This window comes from Pogoniulus pusillus, chromosome 17 (genome assembly GCF_015220805.1).
Source record: "Pogoniulus pusillus isolate bPogPus1 chromosome 17, bPogPus1.pri, whole genome shotgun sequence".
NCBI classification, from domain to species: Eukaryota; Metazoa; Chordata; class Aves; order Piciformes; family Lybiidae; genus Pogoniulus; species Pogoniulus pusillus.
In genome coordinates, this window is record NC_087280.1 from 9,782,073 (window position 1) to 9,797,878 (window position 15,806).

Below are 15,806 nucleotides of genomic sequence, written 5' to 3' on the forward strand. Positions count from 1 at the left end.
ACCACTTCTTGTTGCTTTGGGGTTCATCAATTTCATTTCTCACCACCACAACTCAAATCTCAGCTAAAACATGAACTTCCTGTGCTGTACTACATTGCTAGGATGAAGTCCTTTCCTTGGTGTAAGAGGAGAGGGCCTCAGGTGATGGGGAGGTAAGCAGAAATAAAAGGATGGCTAAAGAAGAAGGACGAAGAGTGGTTGAAGGGTAGTCAGATTAAAGGCTTTGGACAAAAGTCCAGTGAAATGTTTGTTACAATATTGTTACTGCTTCATTATTATAACAGAGATAACACAAGCCAGTCTGCACCGCACCTGGATTCACTGCGAATCCTCAAGCTATAGGATCCAATAATCAGTACATCCAGCTGTTCCTAAAATTAAATGCACTTGCATATATATACAGGCAACTAGAAGATAACACAGAGGGTAGCTTCTTTGTACAGCTCTAGAGATGATGCAAAATGAGAGTAACCTGAATTAATATATCTATTGAAGTATTTATATCTCAGAATTGCCTTCCACTTGCTGTGAGAGAAAATCAGTAACCTTTGTTAAGATTATATGGGATTGTTGTTTGGTTACTGTTAACAATGAGTTAGTTTGAATGTGGTCCATTTATCTTAACTATAAATTTTGCTTTTTGCACATTTCAGCTAAAATTTCTTGTACTTGCTAGCGATTGTAACTATTACACTTGTGTGCTAAAGTTTCTAAATACAAACTTACCCACTGGAAATCTTGATGAAAGAGAGCAGAAGCAGCTCATACATAATGTGAAATGCAGTGAATTCAGATTTCCATCTGAAAATATCCAGTTTGTGGATATTTTATTTTATTTTAAAAAATATATATTTCACAGAGGAGTTGTGTAAGACAAAAATAACATGACATTAACCATCCTGCTCAAAAAAACTCCAAATGGTCTGGGGAGACATATAATCTATATGAGACCCCTAGGTTTTTAGACCATCTGCTGAGACAGGCAGGCTAAACCGTTCCATGAATTCCCAGAAAAAAAAGTAGTAACAATTTTTCAAGGTAGACAAGTTTTTACAGGTATCACAGTGATTTGCAGAAGTAAGATCACTTCACTTTTAACTGTTTATTGAAATGGCTGGCATCTGCTGACAAACTCTAAACTTATGTGATACTCAGTCTAGCAATAGCCAATATTATATTTAATGGGTAAGATCAAATTGTTGCAGAATAAATATTAGCAAAAAAACAGAACAGTTCATGAGGCAAATAGATGTGATGTCTGAAGCTGCCCCTTCTACTACTTTATATTACTACTGAGTTTACAATATAATCTATAGGAGAATAAAGACATATACAAGCACTGAAGAGCACTGAGTGCCTATGGCTGCTGGCAAGACATTCTTATGCTTAAAGCTTGGGAGCTAGAGATAAGGTTTCTCATATAACAGGAATCCAATATTACAAAGTAAAGTCTCATTTCATAAAAATTGGATATACAGCATGTACTGCCTCTGCTGAAGTACAGGAGTTCACGTTTTGGATTCAAGGGAAATGAAATGTGCTTTCAGATAAAAACTGATATCTTCTATCCTGTAGTATGATTGTTCTTTTCTATTACACACTACACATCAAATGTGTATTTTCCAGACAACTTAACTCATCCTTTCAAGACAGGAATAGTTACTGAAATGCTTTTTTTTTTCCAGTGCACTACGCAGAAGGTAAAGGTAAGAAAAAAGAGATAATGTGACAAAGGAGTGATGCCCCTGTTAGACAATTGTGTAATTTTGCAGATACAAACGTCTTAATTTTAACTGTACATCTAGAATAAAATCTGGCTGTATTATAAAAAAAAATCCCCATATACTGAAGGCTCTTGCATGGCATTTGGAATATGACAAATGCTAGAATTCACATTGATGATGGACTGCTGATTTGCAACCTGAGAAATGTTACCTTCTTGAAGTAGTTATAAAGCTTAGATATTTGAGTATGCATCCTAGGTGTTAAAGTATAAGTTTGGAAAGACAGTATATAATTTTCAGAAATTTAATGTTTCTCTTCTAAAGTTACTGAAGTAACCTACTAGATATTAAAAAAAACATATTTCCCTATTATGTATCTTAAATTAACAGTAATGAATCTAATGACATCTCCCCTAAAGCCACTGGACAACTTTACAGTTATGTTCAATGTGATGATTAAGTTAGGAGTTAACATGTTCATTTAAAACACTTTGGAGGTCTTAGCCATTTGTGGATTTATGATAGATTGCTCCTTCTCACAGAAATGACAAGAAATTGAAAATAACACAAGTGCTTTGATATGAAGGACCATCAGAATGCTTTCTACTTACTTATGGTACACTAACAATAATGAAAGAGCAGTAGCATGAAACAAGTTCATACTGGCCTTACCTGATCCACTAACTGGGAGTAGAGATCATAGCAATTGTCAAAAATGTATTTGTAAGTGGAGTCCAGGCAGGCTCTTACACAGTCTTTCACCACAGTACTGGCTCGAGGTGGGCTCTGCAATTCAAGGACCTAACAAAATATTTCATAAATGGTAGTGTCAGAATTTGATTGAAATCCAGACAAAACAAGTGTTGCCAAGAATGTTGCTCTGTAATACAGGATGAAAAGTGTTCAACATAATTATGACAAAAATATTTAAAACTGTGTTACCTTAAGTTTAGAGATGCATTAAAATACATACCAAAGCAAGTAGATTATATCACTAAGATTTACTCGAATGAACATATTCATAATATGAAAGCGGCATACATGCCCAAGGGCTTACATCTTTAGTGGAAAATAGAAAGGCTTTTCCATTATTTAGGCAATAATTAAAGCAGATAACTATGTGCTTTTCTTTGAACAAGAGTATTAGCCAAAAAGCTTTTCATTTTTTGAAGTAAAGGATTCATCATTTTACTCCACTTTAGGATACATTAATTTGAATTTCACTTACTGGATTATTTTAATTCTCTTTATGTAGTGCCTATCGCAGTGAAATCACATGCTGCTGCAACAAATGTTGCCTTGTGTTTCTGTATTTTCATCTAGTAATATTAATGTGTACTGTTATGTTTTAAAAATACTTCAGAACTTGATCACATAGATAACATCTGGAGCGACTGGGACAAGTAGAGATATACTTTGCTGTTCAGCGTGATGTCATGATAACAGTACAAAAATATTATGATAAGAGTAGGAAGATATTGTTATTCATGATACATGTTCTTAAGCAGTTCAACCAAGTTTGCTTTATATGTTTTGACTTTAAAGTAACTGAAGCAGTAAACTTAGTGTTTCCTTGAGGATATGTAAAAATATCAATGATATTGGCTTTTACCTCTTTGTTAAGAAAAAAATAGTCTTAATTTAAAACTGACAGAAATCAACTGATTCAGAATACTAACTAGAATATGACATTACTGGAAAATAAAAGACATAAGTGGGTGTTTTTGGGTTTGATTTTTTTTTCCTTTCCCCAAGAGTAATTGTACACATAAAGGACGATACCTTCATTCTGAAAAACGTAATGCTGGTAAGCAGGTCCACAGTCGATTTCAGATCTTGAAGTCTTTCAGGATTGCTGGCAGGAAAATTATCCTAGTGAATCAGCAAGACAGGAAACATGCAAAATTTGAGTTACAGGTAAGATCCTTGAACAGCAGTAGAAAGCTTAATAAAGAAATCACAGTGAAATGTTTGCAATGATTTCTAGCTTTATGAGAAAACTGATAAAAAGTGTTACTTAAGTCACTTCATACTAATGGAACACGAGCCAAATATCCACATGCACCAATATTATCTGGATAACAGTTTTCAAAATTAAAAGATCCTAGGATACTGTATGAAAGATAGAGTCTTAAAAACTGAGAATGTGCAAGTCCTACTACCTCAAATACTTTGAGGTTCTTTTAAACACTCCCTTTCCTCTTCAATTTTAGAAAGCAGGTCAGGTGAACAGAAAAATCCTTGGGTTGAAGGCTGCCATTGCTAGAAGCTGACAGGAGAGCCATAGCTGATAGAGCCCTAATCGCTCATGTGTCATCCAAAAGTATCATGATCCAGTGGAAGGAAAAGGAGAGGGAGTTCAGATAGGTAGGGTAACAGACAGATATTCAGTGCACTCTTCTTTTCTGAAAGGCTGGGTTTCGAGCACACCTCAGTGGAAAGAGCTTCCAAGAGGTAAAAATGAAACTTCAATTCCTATCATCCAGAAAAATGAGCAGTCAAATCTCCTTTAACATTGCTGCAATTCTATGCTAAGATCCTTGAAAAGATTTCAGTTTCTCAGAATACATATAGCAGTAGCTGCAATCTTCACTGCATGAGTCAGTGAAGATAATTCCCAGATGAATTACTGATGGATTAATTTAACCAAAGTTGGTGAATCCTACTCTTTCTTGACTATCTGTTCACCCCTTGATTCATTCTTAGATTTTGGAAAGACAATAACTTTTTTCAAATTAAGGCAATATTGTCTAACTGCTTAAATTGTGTAAGCTGTTACTCCAAAGGATCTAGCGTCTTATGTCAGCACCTGGTATTTTCAGCTTCTCTGTCACAAGAGGGATTAACCTCAAACTTATTTAGGCAGATAAAGTCTGCAGGGATATTTGTAAAAAACATCTCACATTTGAGTCATTTTCTAGATAGAATACATTGCCTGTACCCTGTATTTAGACAAATCAATCCTCAGAGAATTGTGCAGCTGGTCCAGTAGCTTGATGAACTTTTCCCTCTGCAAAAACAAAACAAGAATATGTTGCAGTAAGAATTTGCAGATTCCAGTAATTAGTGAGGTTTTAGAAAGCTGCTTTCCATTCCTAATCTATTTGAAAAATTGTTCTTTGTTGTTTGATATAAATGTTCTGATTTGAGACACCGGTGTTTAATGGCCAGGCAGGCACTTTTAATCCTTTCCTGCCCCCCTTTCTATCCTCTACAGTGATTTACCTAGTATGGATTCAACACTGTGCAGCTGTGCGATACATTAGTGAGGTGACAAAGATTTTTCCAGTATTTCCCCAATGCATTGTTAAAGAACTCAAAAAAATCTAGAAATTGAAAAGCATTGCCTGATGTCTCTACCCATAAATGCAGTGACAGCATTAGTTCAGCATAAAGTCAAAAGTTTTAGTTCATTAAGGCAGATTAAAACAGATAAGCTTATTAACTATTGAATTTGCCTTGTAGTTGCTTACAATCTTGAAAAAAGCACTCCCCTGTCCCTTGAATTTGGTGTAAATGTATGATAGACATTTTCACTTCAGAATCAGTGGCTTTTGTAGGAATAAGCTAATTAATACTACACACACTTTTCCCCTGGAAAAGTGGAGATTAACATCTTGATAGATGAAGGTGTAGTGCAAATGTTTCACTGAGAGATATCCAGCTGAGTTGTGCCATTCTCAAGTAATACTAATTAGAGGTTCTAATTGCCAGTCTTTATGTTAGAACATATTCTATACTACACTCCACAAAGCTGTTTAGGAATCCTTGCCAGCCTACAGGAAAGCATCAGGCTTGCGCAAGTAGGAAGATCTGATAGCTCTCAGAATACGTGATAGTGTCCACACCCTCCCTGAGATATGATCGGCACTAGTACAAAACCAGAGTTCTTTGTGCACTCTCTCATCAGTGGAGCACTAACCTACTCCAAAGGCCACTTATTTGGCACAGTTCCCTTAAGGTGTCAATCAAAAGTAACTTTTCTGTAATGTTATAGATCTGTACTGAAACATCAGTCAGTCAAGTGCTTCCTAGCTGTTGCCTGAGGACTTGAATCAGAGATGTTCTTTTTGATGACTGAAGTGCAGCTATCCACTAACAAATGCCTTTTGACCCAAGAGAGAAAAGTAATCTAATATTCTGTAAGTCAGTTATTTCAAAAAGAACTCCAAATCTCTATTAGTGATGCCTGCTACTGTCTTTCTATACATCTGTTGGACTCCAAATTGGATTGAAATTTGTGTTAAGGGTAAACTGGCACTAACATCAGATGGAGAACTTAGTCTCTGCCCAGTCTGAGAATAAAAGTCATTCTGATCACTAGAGAAGTGATCAGGAAGGAAAGGAAGAATAGAAAATCCAGCAAAATATTCCTACATTTCAAGAGCTAAATAAAAGTTCAGTAGAGCTTGAACAGTGAAAATGTAGCCTTGTTTCAGCAAAGATCATTCCACAAGAAATCATCCACCAGTGTAGAAAAGAAAATGTGAATCAGAGCAGAGCAACATTGTGCTGTCATAGAATAGTTTAGGTTGGAAGGGACCTCAAAGATCATCTAGTTCCAACCCCCCACCATAGGCAGGGACACCTCCCACTAGAACAGGTTGCTCAAGGCCTCATGGTAATAAACTAATCAAATCATAAATATGCAGATAGATTTTTTTTTTTTGTGCTTAAAAAACTTTTTAAACTATAGTAATGGAGCAATATTAATATTCCTTTTCCAAAGCAAACATCTATCATCAGAAGTAAATGCACTGTCTCCAAAGTCAAGACCCAGTCCTGGGTACATATATGTGCTCTCATTTCCCCAGTGACAATAAGTGAAGAAATCAGAATGCAGGCTGAACATGTTGTTATTTTTCATCACGTTAAATGACTAGGAAGTCTGCACTATGAGAGAATTAAGTTAGCAACAACAAAAGTAGTGCCAAATCCCAAGATGGTGCTATTCCTCCTAAAATATCTCATACCTAAATCCAGGACTTGGACAGTGCACTATTACTTCAGCAAACCCAAGAATACATCATTATAGACTCTTGTGAAAAGACTACTATTTACAGCTAGATCCATTCAGTTAATACAAATTAATTGATGACAGAGCCCAAGAAAACAACTACAACTGATACTTAGTCTGGTACAGTTAGTAGTTTGCAAGCCCCACTGTAATAAAAATGAAACCTGACTGTTAAAGATTTCAGTAACATGCCTATGTGCCAGTGTTTTCTACCTTACAGTCTTATGTATCTCTACATAAGAAGCAAAACAGCACCTTCACTAGCTTTTATAGTGATTGATTGCAAAGTCTTAAGGTAAAATTATCAGAAGCTAACAGCAACCCTGAACAACATTTGTAAAATGTTTGAATTTAGAAGTCAATATGGTCCAATACATTATAAAATAAAAGGGATAGTAGTCTATGAAAAGTCTACTTACCCCAAAGTTAGTAGCAGCAAACCGGTCTGAGGCAGATACATTAGTTGCTGCTGTAGTATGAGCATAGAAAGCATTTATATTGGCCAATAATGTACTCATAACTGCTGGAACACCAGGGCACATATATTTAGAAGACAGACAGGAAAAGTGCCTACAATTCAAACAAACTGACAGTTACAAAAGATGGCAAGGATTCTGCTCATTCTCTCACTGCAATTTGTTTTCAGCTCCAATGATCTAACTGTCAAGCTACCTCACATGCAATCGTGTAGATATATACAAGGAAAATCCAGACGTGTTGGATATAATTCCTACTTGTTGTACACTTATGTCGTTAAATTGAACACATCAGATTAACATTTGCTTCTTACTCTGTTAATCCTTAATACAGGAAAATGATTTAACTAACTGAATTGCTCATTAAGATTATCAAACACAAACTTAGAAGCAAACACAAAATTATCAGCATAAAAGACCATGTTATCTGTTCTCCAGTGGAGAAGGTTTTAATTGATGTCAACAAAAAGACAAACTGCCATTTCACTGTGGCCTGTATTTTAGGCTCCATTATTCATAAAGGGTGGGGCATAAAACAACTTCTGGCTTCACTGTTCAAATTTGATTCAGGCTAGTAAAGTTTAGGTAACCAGTCTGTTAATCCTGAACAGGCAAAACCAGAGGTGAAACATAGCAATGTTGTTTATTTGTTTTAAACAGGAGATGCCTGCTTAGAATGTACAAAGAGCTTACAAGATAAGGAAACATGAGAAAGATGTGGTGAACGACAGCTCAGACATGAGGAGAGTGAACAATAGCATTGCAAAACATAAGGTCTTAATATGTTAACAAGATTGAAAAGAATATAGAGAGAAGATGTATAGACAGGGGCATGAGGGGAGTTAGGCAGAGAAGAAGGTGGTGAAAATTAGTATACAGTCAAATAGAAGAGGACAAAGAAACTACAGTCATTTGGGAGCTCTCTATACTTCTGAAGATCTTGGTTTGGCAGTAGGCTCCTCTGAATGGGAGTCTGGTTTGTCTTGACTATTTCACCTTAGAAGCATAAGACAGAGTAGTAGGCTGGACCTGAACCACCTGAAAAGTGCAATGCAGCTATCTGCTTCTCAGGAAAAACTCTCACCGGATATCATGTTTCCTATCAACTAGACAAACAATAACTTTCTTAGTATGAAACACAACAGTGATGTCAGGTCAGATCTTCACCACCATCAGGTAACCTTCACCACTCTCAGCTAAAAAGAAATCTCACTTGATCATATGCATTTTCAGAAATGTAGAAAGGATCAAAATTACTTTTTTAAAAAAAGATACCAAAATAATTAAGATATAATTGTATTGCTAAGTTTTAATTTCCAAAAGCCTAGCAGACACCCAAACTGAAGATAAAGCAGCATTAGTAGCCACCTCTAGAGTCATACCTCTAACGTATGACCTGCTGAGGAGAGGAGGCAGAGAAAAGGAGCAGCCAGCTGCAGTTTCAGTGTGAGAATCCAGTGAGATTATTTCAATTGCCCTCAGGGGACATGACAGACCATGGAAAAATAGTTTGGGTCATTTTAAGTTCAGTGAGGTGTCTTCTGCAGGTCTGTATAATGATTTTGCTTTGAGTTACCTAAGGTCTGGACTGAGCTCTTATCTTGAAAATAGACCCAAATTGCAGTAATTTGTTATGAGGACAATTTAAACCAATTGATGTATTTTATATATGCCCCTACCACTGCACTGTTCCACCTGTAATTTGGTTAGTGAAACTGATGATAAATCATTTGTGTCAAGAGACAGGTTATGTGAGTTTTGCTTCTTCCCATTTAATTAAAACTTGTAAAGTTCACAGAACCTATTAAACCTATCACATGCAATATAGATCATGACTCTGAGAGTTACCCATGTAAGAAATCTGGCTTCATTCTGCTTGCTAAAATAAATCAGAGGAAGCTTCCTCCCATTTTTGTAGGTCTCTGAAAACAGTAACCATGAGCTCTTAACAATTTCTAATAAGCACATAATGTCACAACAATCATTGCTAAGGTTCACATCTTTTAGTGTAATATTGTATTGTTTAAGCTAGAGTTATGTGTTTACACCCAGGCCTCCTTCCTTACTATGTGATTTCCTGATGAACATGCAGTGCTTGTGATTCTTCCAATATTTCTGGTAGCATGAATCAGCAAAGAAGGAAGGTGATACACTGTTCTTAGTAACCCAATGCTACCAATGGAAATTAGTTTAATGGCTTATCTGTGTGCTTTTTGAAAAGCAGCTACACTAATTGAAGACCAGAAGAAAAACAAGATGGCATGGTAAATGCCCATTAATCTCCTGAAATGAGAACTGTGAATTTAGAAGTGTTAGGTTCTACCTGTGATGACTCTCGCCAGTAAGAAGCAAGGATCTTGATAAAGCTTTTATTGCGCATGACTCCACTGTGCAGTAAATCCAGAATACTGATGCTGTGTATAATTTCAAGGTCTAGTCAAACACTGTTTCAATACTTGCTCTAGTTTTTTGCCTTCTGAAGTGATGCAAATGATGTTGAAAACTGAGAGGAAGAAAATTATTTTTTTCTTGCTAAGAGATGCCTTAATTTATGTAGATAAATAGGCTTTGGGTGTCATTCCTTTAAGACACTGAATTTACACTATAAGTCATGATCTATCATTGCAATCATGACAATAAAGCACAGTGGGATCACTAAGCTATTCTGGGCTTTTTGATAATCTTTTTTTTTTTGGTCATATCTATTTTCTTTCCTATTCTCTTGCACATATGTACTTTGCCTTCTTGGAATATACACGTATCACTAGCATAACTAACGATGTCTAGTTGGCTTCTATATGTCACACACAAAATTCTCCCTTTTATGACCCATATAAGAATGGCTGTAATTGTCTTTTATTTCTTACCCCATTACAGATTCCATGAGGAATGGAAGAATATAATTCTTATCAGAAGGAAGAATGGGCTACTGAATTTGTACAGTCAAGCATTTTTAAAGAGCTGCAGTTATGGCAATACAAGCAGACTTTTTGTTGTATTTTGGGTTTGGGTCAATAATTGTTTTTCTATTGACATAAATTTCACATCTGGTAACTTTAAAGATTTGCCTCCTTAGGAACTGGTGAATTGGAATCTGTACCTTGAGAGTAAGACATCCCCCTTTCAAGCAAGCATCCTTTAGGGAAGAACAGTTTATATTTAGTATCTTTATAATGAATCTGTCTCTAACAGATACAATCACACTAGTATTCTTTATAAGTTAAATGAAAAAGGTCTTACTGAGGACAGTGGATAAAGCAAACAAGTAACCATCTATGTGGTATCATTTGCATTGATATCCACATTCCAAGAAGTTTTAGGTGGTGCAGAGATAAACCTCCTTCTGATCTAGAACTAAACACTGAGTCACATGTGCTTAAAATCATAGAAAATGCAGAATTTCTTTGATGATGCTTGTTGAGAGAGGAAAGGAGTCTGATTTTTTATGCTTACAGGATTTACAGTTGGTTACCTATTAGACTGATTTTCCATGAAGTACTCAAGTACTAAAACTATAAACTGATCTTTGCTGAGCTGCAGCATTGATGGGTATGCTCAGTGCATTTGGAAAATCAAGACTATCATTTTGAAGCATTATTTCCATGCTCAGAAGGAATAAATATAAATGAGAGAGTCAGAAATAAATCACCAGGATTTACAAAGATGACAAACCTAAAATGACAGAGAAGTGGGATTGTTTAGTGCTGCAACAGAGCAGGAAGTCAAATTGTTCTAGGAAGTGTTACTTTAGGGAGGATTCATTAGATTTAGCACATGCTATCTACCCTTCAAGGATTGGAACTGCATATCATTAAGTGGCCCCAAGCCTTTATATAATAGGTAATTTTAGAACTCCAAACAAGTATGAATTTTAAACAATATAGTTGTTAGAAACACCCTGAAACTCACTTGAGCCTGATCCAGTGCGTAAGACGCATGTGGATGCTTTCTGAGGTCTGAGTCATGAGCTGCTAAAGCATAGTCAGATTTGCATTTAAAAATGCAAACATTTTAATTTGCAATGTTATCATGAGACCTACAATAGAAATATTCTGCAACTAAATTCTTGAGCATAAAATGCTTAGACAATATTCCTTTGGGCAAAGTGATTACATTCAAATTCCCTTTCTCATATGGCAGAAAATTGCTTTCCTTTCAGTAGGAGCACATTGTTACTAAATAGAATCTCACCATTCTACTTTTCAAATCAAGAAGCTGTATATTTTCTCCCAGCCATCAAAGCTACTTCCAGGAGAAAAAAGTGATCTCATGAACACAAACGAAACCAGCAGATAATAACAAAAAATTAAAATTCCCTACGACAGATCTAATGTCTTCACAATTCTTCACCCCAAAGTCTGAATGCTCTGAGAGACATCTGCAGATGAATCAGCAAAACAATGCAAATGAATTCTTTGCCATGTGTTGTTTGAGATTAGATTCATTACTGATTTTATTCCTACCTTAAAGAGGATGTGGTCTAATTCTCAAACAGGGATTGCTCATTATTACTATGTAATATTGTAAAACATAGATGGGCATTTATTTCCTGTGTCAATTATCTGTGTCTACCAGTACTGAATTCACTTTCCTATTACAACTGCCTTCAAATGCCTTGATGCAGTCTCCAACAGCATGGAAAATTGGTGGAAAAGTACAGAAAAAAGCAAGATCGGAAAGCAAGATGACAAGCCAAACCAGGTGATTTAACTTGGCTTGGTTAGAATTTTTGAGATCAGGTTCCTGAGAAATTATTCCACTACTTGCCCAGATCCATGTCAGGTATTCTGACTAAATTTATTTTTCATTAATATCTGTATGTTATATTATTTCCTGGTATAAGAATAAAATACTGAGATAAACAACTACCCAGTCTATAGGTAAGAAAAAACTAATGGTAAACCAGTCATGCTTTATTTCCTAAGTAAAAAAGTAATAAGATTCCTCCCTTGGTATTAATAGTTCTGGAGAATTCATCTCATTTAAAACTTTGAATTAATTTTGCCTCATAGAGCAGGAACAATTCTACATTTTAAAGATTTTTTTTTTTTTTGGTAAAAAGAACATACCCTTTAAATCAAGTTATGAAGCTATAATACTACATTTGCTGATAATTGTGACTTAATCAAGAGGTAAAGACATATACAGCTAAAGAAAAGCTAAATGTGCAAACACAAATATTCATGAAATTCAATGCATTAATTCTTCCATGTGTACTATAATACAGCCTACTACAGAGCAACTGTCCAGTTTAATAAATTATTTGTTGCAACAGTGTCCAAGATCCTTGGAGAAAGAGCATTTATATGTATAGATACACACACATACATATATTTTACAAATACATTCTCTGTTAGATGTACAGAACTATAATTCACAACGAGCTACATAAAATGAAAGACATGTTTATTGCAATAGCAGATGGTGTAATTACATCCTAGAATAAAAAGAAAACTTCACATGTTTGTTTATGTGCCTTCAAACTTACAAGATCTGTTTTCAATGAGGTACTGTAAAAAGATGGAGGAAATGAGATACATGCTCTGATTTGAAATTTCTTAATATTTCTCTTTTGAGGAGTCAATTGGATACCTCTGCTTTCCTGTGGCTGCAGTAGGAGCAGAATCTAGTCATTTTCACTAACACAAACTAACATTAAGTATACATGATGAAGCTCTTGTATCCCCAGGCCTCTAAACTCAGTGTTGCTATGTTCTAAAGTGATCAGACAGCTGCTTTAGTACAGATGATGTAGTAACGGCTTCTAATACTGTTAAAAATGGTTTTCATGAATTATTTACATATACTGTGGAAGTTTACTATAGGCATTGCTGGTGCTATGTGACAGTTTCTGTACTCCTGGCATTCAGTAAGGGATGCAGGAAAAGAAACTTCAAAATAATTTTCAGTTGAAGTTGTCCATTAAAAAAACAGCCATGTTGTACTGAGATAACCCACTACTGTACTTCTCTACAGGTGAAATCCTGTTCTACCACCCCAATCTCATCTGGAATAATCTCATCTGATCTTTGCCTTATATCAGTATTGTAAGGATTAAGAAATACATTAGCAGTAATACCAGTAAAGGCTTACAAAATGCTTATAATATGCCTCAATTCCATTGTGGATGAGAAATACCTTACTGAGAATCAGATGGACGGAAATGGTAACAAGAGTTTCATGTGACTGTAATGGAGAATCATAGAATCAACCAGGTTGGAAGAGACCTCCAAGATCATCCAGTCCATCCTAGCACCCGGCCCTACCCAATCAACTAGACCATGGCACTAAGTGCCTCATCCAGTCTTTTCTTGAACACCTCCAGGGACAGCAACTCCACCATCTCCCTGGACAGCCCATTCCAATGCCAGTCATTCCCTCTGTAAAGAACTTCCTCTTAATATCCAGCCTATACCTCCCCTGAAACAACTTGAGACTGAAGGCATGAAGGCTTGGATCCCTCAAACAAGTGCTTAAAAGTAGAGCAAAAACCAGACACAATACTACTTACGTCATAGCTTGATAAATGTATTCAACTCCATAGCGCATTGCAAATTCATCTACAATTTCTTGTGCAGCATCATCAAAGTACACCTTCCATGCTTCATCACCTTTCACTTCAGGGATTTTTACAACACCATTAGATTTAACTTCCGTCAAGTAATGGAATAGATTCTAAATGAAAGAAATGTTTCAAACAGGAACTTTTGGCTTTTAAGTGGCATTCTGAAAGTATATGCTATAAAATAGCAATGACTATGTTCATTGTTAGGTTTGGTTTGTTGTTGTTGTTAGGGGATTTTCAGCCTTCTATTAATCATTATTTTACTGAAGACTAGTCATAATTTGAGAAAGAAACAACCCCAAGGTTCTAAATGCAATTTTTGTAGTGGTATTGCAGGTCTGTGATCCAGCACATTGATTTATCTCCGTGATATATGATCGTGTCAGTTAATGGCACAGAGACAGCAACGTAAGTTTACATAGAAACTTTATCACCTTTATCATATGCCCTTGCTACTGAGTTAAATCGTGATAATGGTTACTATAAAGTGCTTCAACTACCATTGGACCTCTGACCAACAAATTTTAAATTCATTATTTTAGAACTGTAATTTACACTAAAGCCATCAGAAACACTGGAAAATTCTCTCACATAGCAGAGGCATACAGTAACTTCAGGTTTAGCAACCATAGGACCAAAGCCAGTATTTGATATTCATATCCCATAACGCTTCTCAGAGGACTCAGCTCTACATGTATACACAACCCGAGCAGCAGATCTCATTTCCTACTTTCAATAACCAAAAAAAACTCCAAAACTCTGAATTAATTTCAGTTTTCTTAATTAGCCCATAACTGTCTAATGGATTATCTTAAAGTAACAGATTTTCCCCATTTTTTCCTCAGGTTTAAACACTTTCAATATCAGATTAAAAAAAAAAAAAGAGGACAAATGCCCTGAACATTCAGTTTTACAAATGGCAGACAATGGGATTTTGTAGATTCACACTAGTGCTAAACTTTTGACCCTGTATTATCAGCATTCGGAAAGCAGGAATGATCTGTTGATGTTCCTTTATTTTGCCTTTGACTCTGAACCTGATACACTACCAGCAAAGCAGGAAATCTAAAAAAACCTTGTACTCAGGCACAGCAATAATCCTTTGTTTCTATGTTTTAATGTTTTGTAGCCTTACAACATTCAACAGCCAAATAGTCCAGGCAACAACTCAATGATGACTTCTGTATAGTTTGCTTTCTTTAACTTCTCCAACATACCTCATGTAGACAGGTGTACTGCATGTGATAGGGAGCAACTTTTTCCTCGCCTTCTATTTCAACATTGATTTTCAATCTGATGGCACCAGAGACAGCAGATTTATCTGTTCTCTTTTCTGAAGAGCAGAAAAACAATACATTAATAACTAGTAACTATTTAAAGTCAGATATGACATGAGAAAAGCTTTTATAAACCACTCTAGCTTAATAACACTGTTTTTTAAAGCCAGTAAATCCTGCTGTTGAGGAGAAGTTATTTTAATTTTGTTTTTAATACATCACATATGGTTCAGGGCCATGAAGCAGCATATCAGAATATGAAATAAAGATTCTTTAACATTTCATCTGCTGCATTCAAACCAGACAGCATAATTACAGAATCACACAATGTTAGAGGTTGAAAGGGTGTGCTAGCTTGAAGCTAGCTAGAATGTTTTGGTGAGAAGAACTAGATTACAGGCTGTGAGAAGAAAACAATGGTGATGTCTACTTCACTCATAGGCTTGCTGAGATGTAGAAAAACAAGAACACAAATTGCTCTCTGTCTGGACTTTGGGCTGCATTTTTCTCTCAAACCTAACCTGCCGTCTCTCTGATTAATCCATCTGCTTCCTAACCCCCCTGTGACCCTCCAATCTTCCTTGGGCACACGGCAACATCTGGGGTAAGGTAGAGAGGGGTGGGAGAAGGTGGAAGGGCAGGTGAGAGCCCCTCCTGGGGACTCAGATTTCTGGGATGGCTGTTGTGCTTCTGTATTACCTTTTAACTTGTCTATTTCTGTATATAACTGTATATATTGTAATATCT

General features: G+C 35.9%; 1 protein-coding gene across 1 annotated transcript in view; it reads right to left on the bottom strand.

The window, feature by feature from the left end:
* Positions 1-15,806, bottom strand: part of UNC13C (unc-13 homolog C) — a 142,101-nt gene that overhangs the window by 66,608 nt on the left and 59,687 nt on the right. Inside the window, exons 10-15 of the mRNA XM_064157581.1 lie at positions 15,000-15,115; positions 13,729-13,892; positions 7,161-7,311; positions 4,666-4,734; positions 3,507-3,596; positions 2,397-2,525 (exon numbers count right to left, since the gene is read on the bottom strand). Of these exons, the coding sequence (XP_064013651.1) occupies positions 2,397-2,525; positions 3,507-3,596; positions 4,666-4,734; positions 7,161-7,311; positions 13,729-13,892; positions 15,000-15,115 (719 nt within the window). The remainder of the gene's footprint in view (positions 1-2,396; positions 2,526-3,506; positions 3,597-4,665; positions 4,735-7,160; positions 7,312-13,728; positions 13,893-14,999; positions 15,116-15,806) is intronic.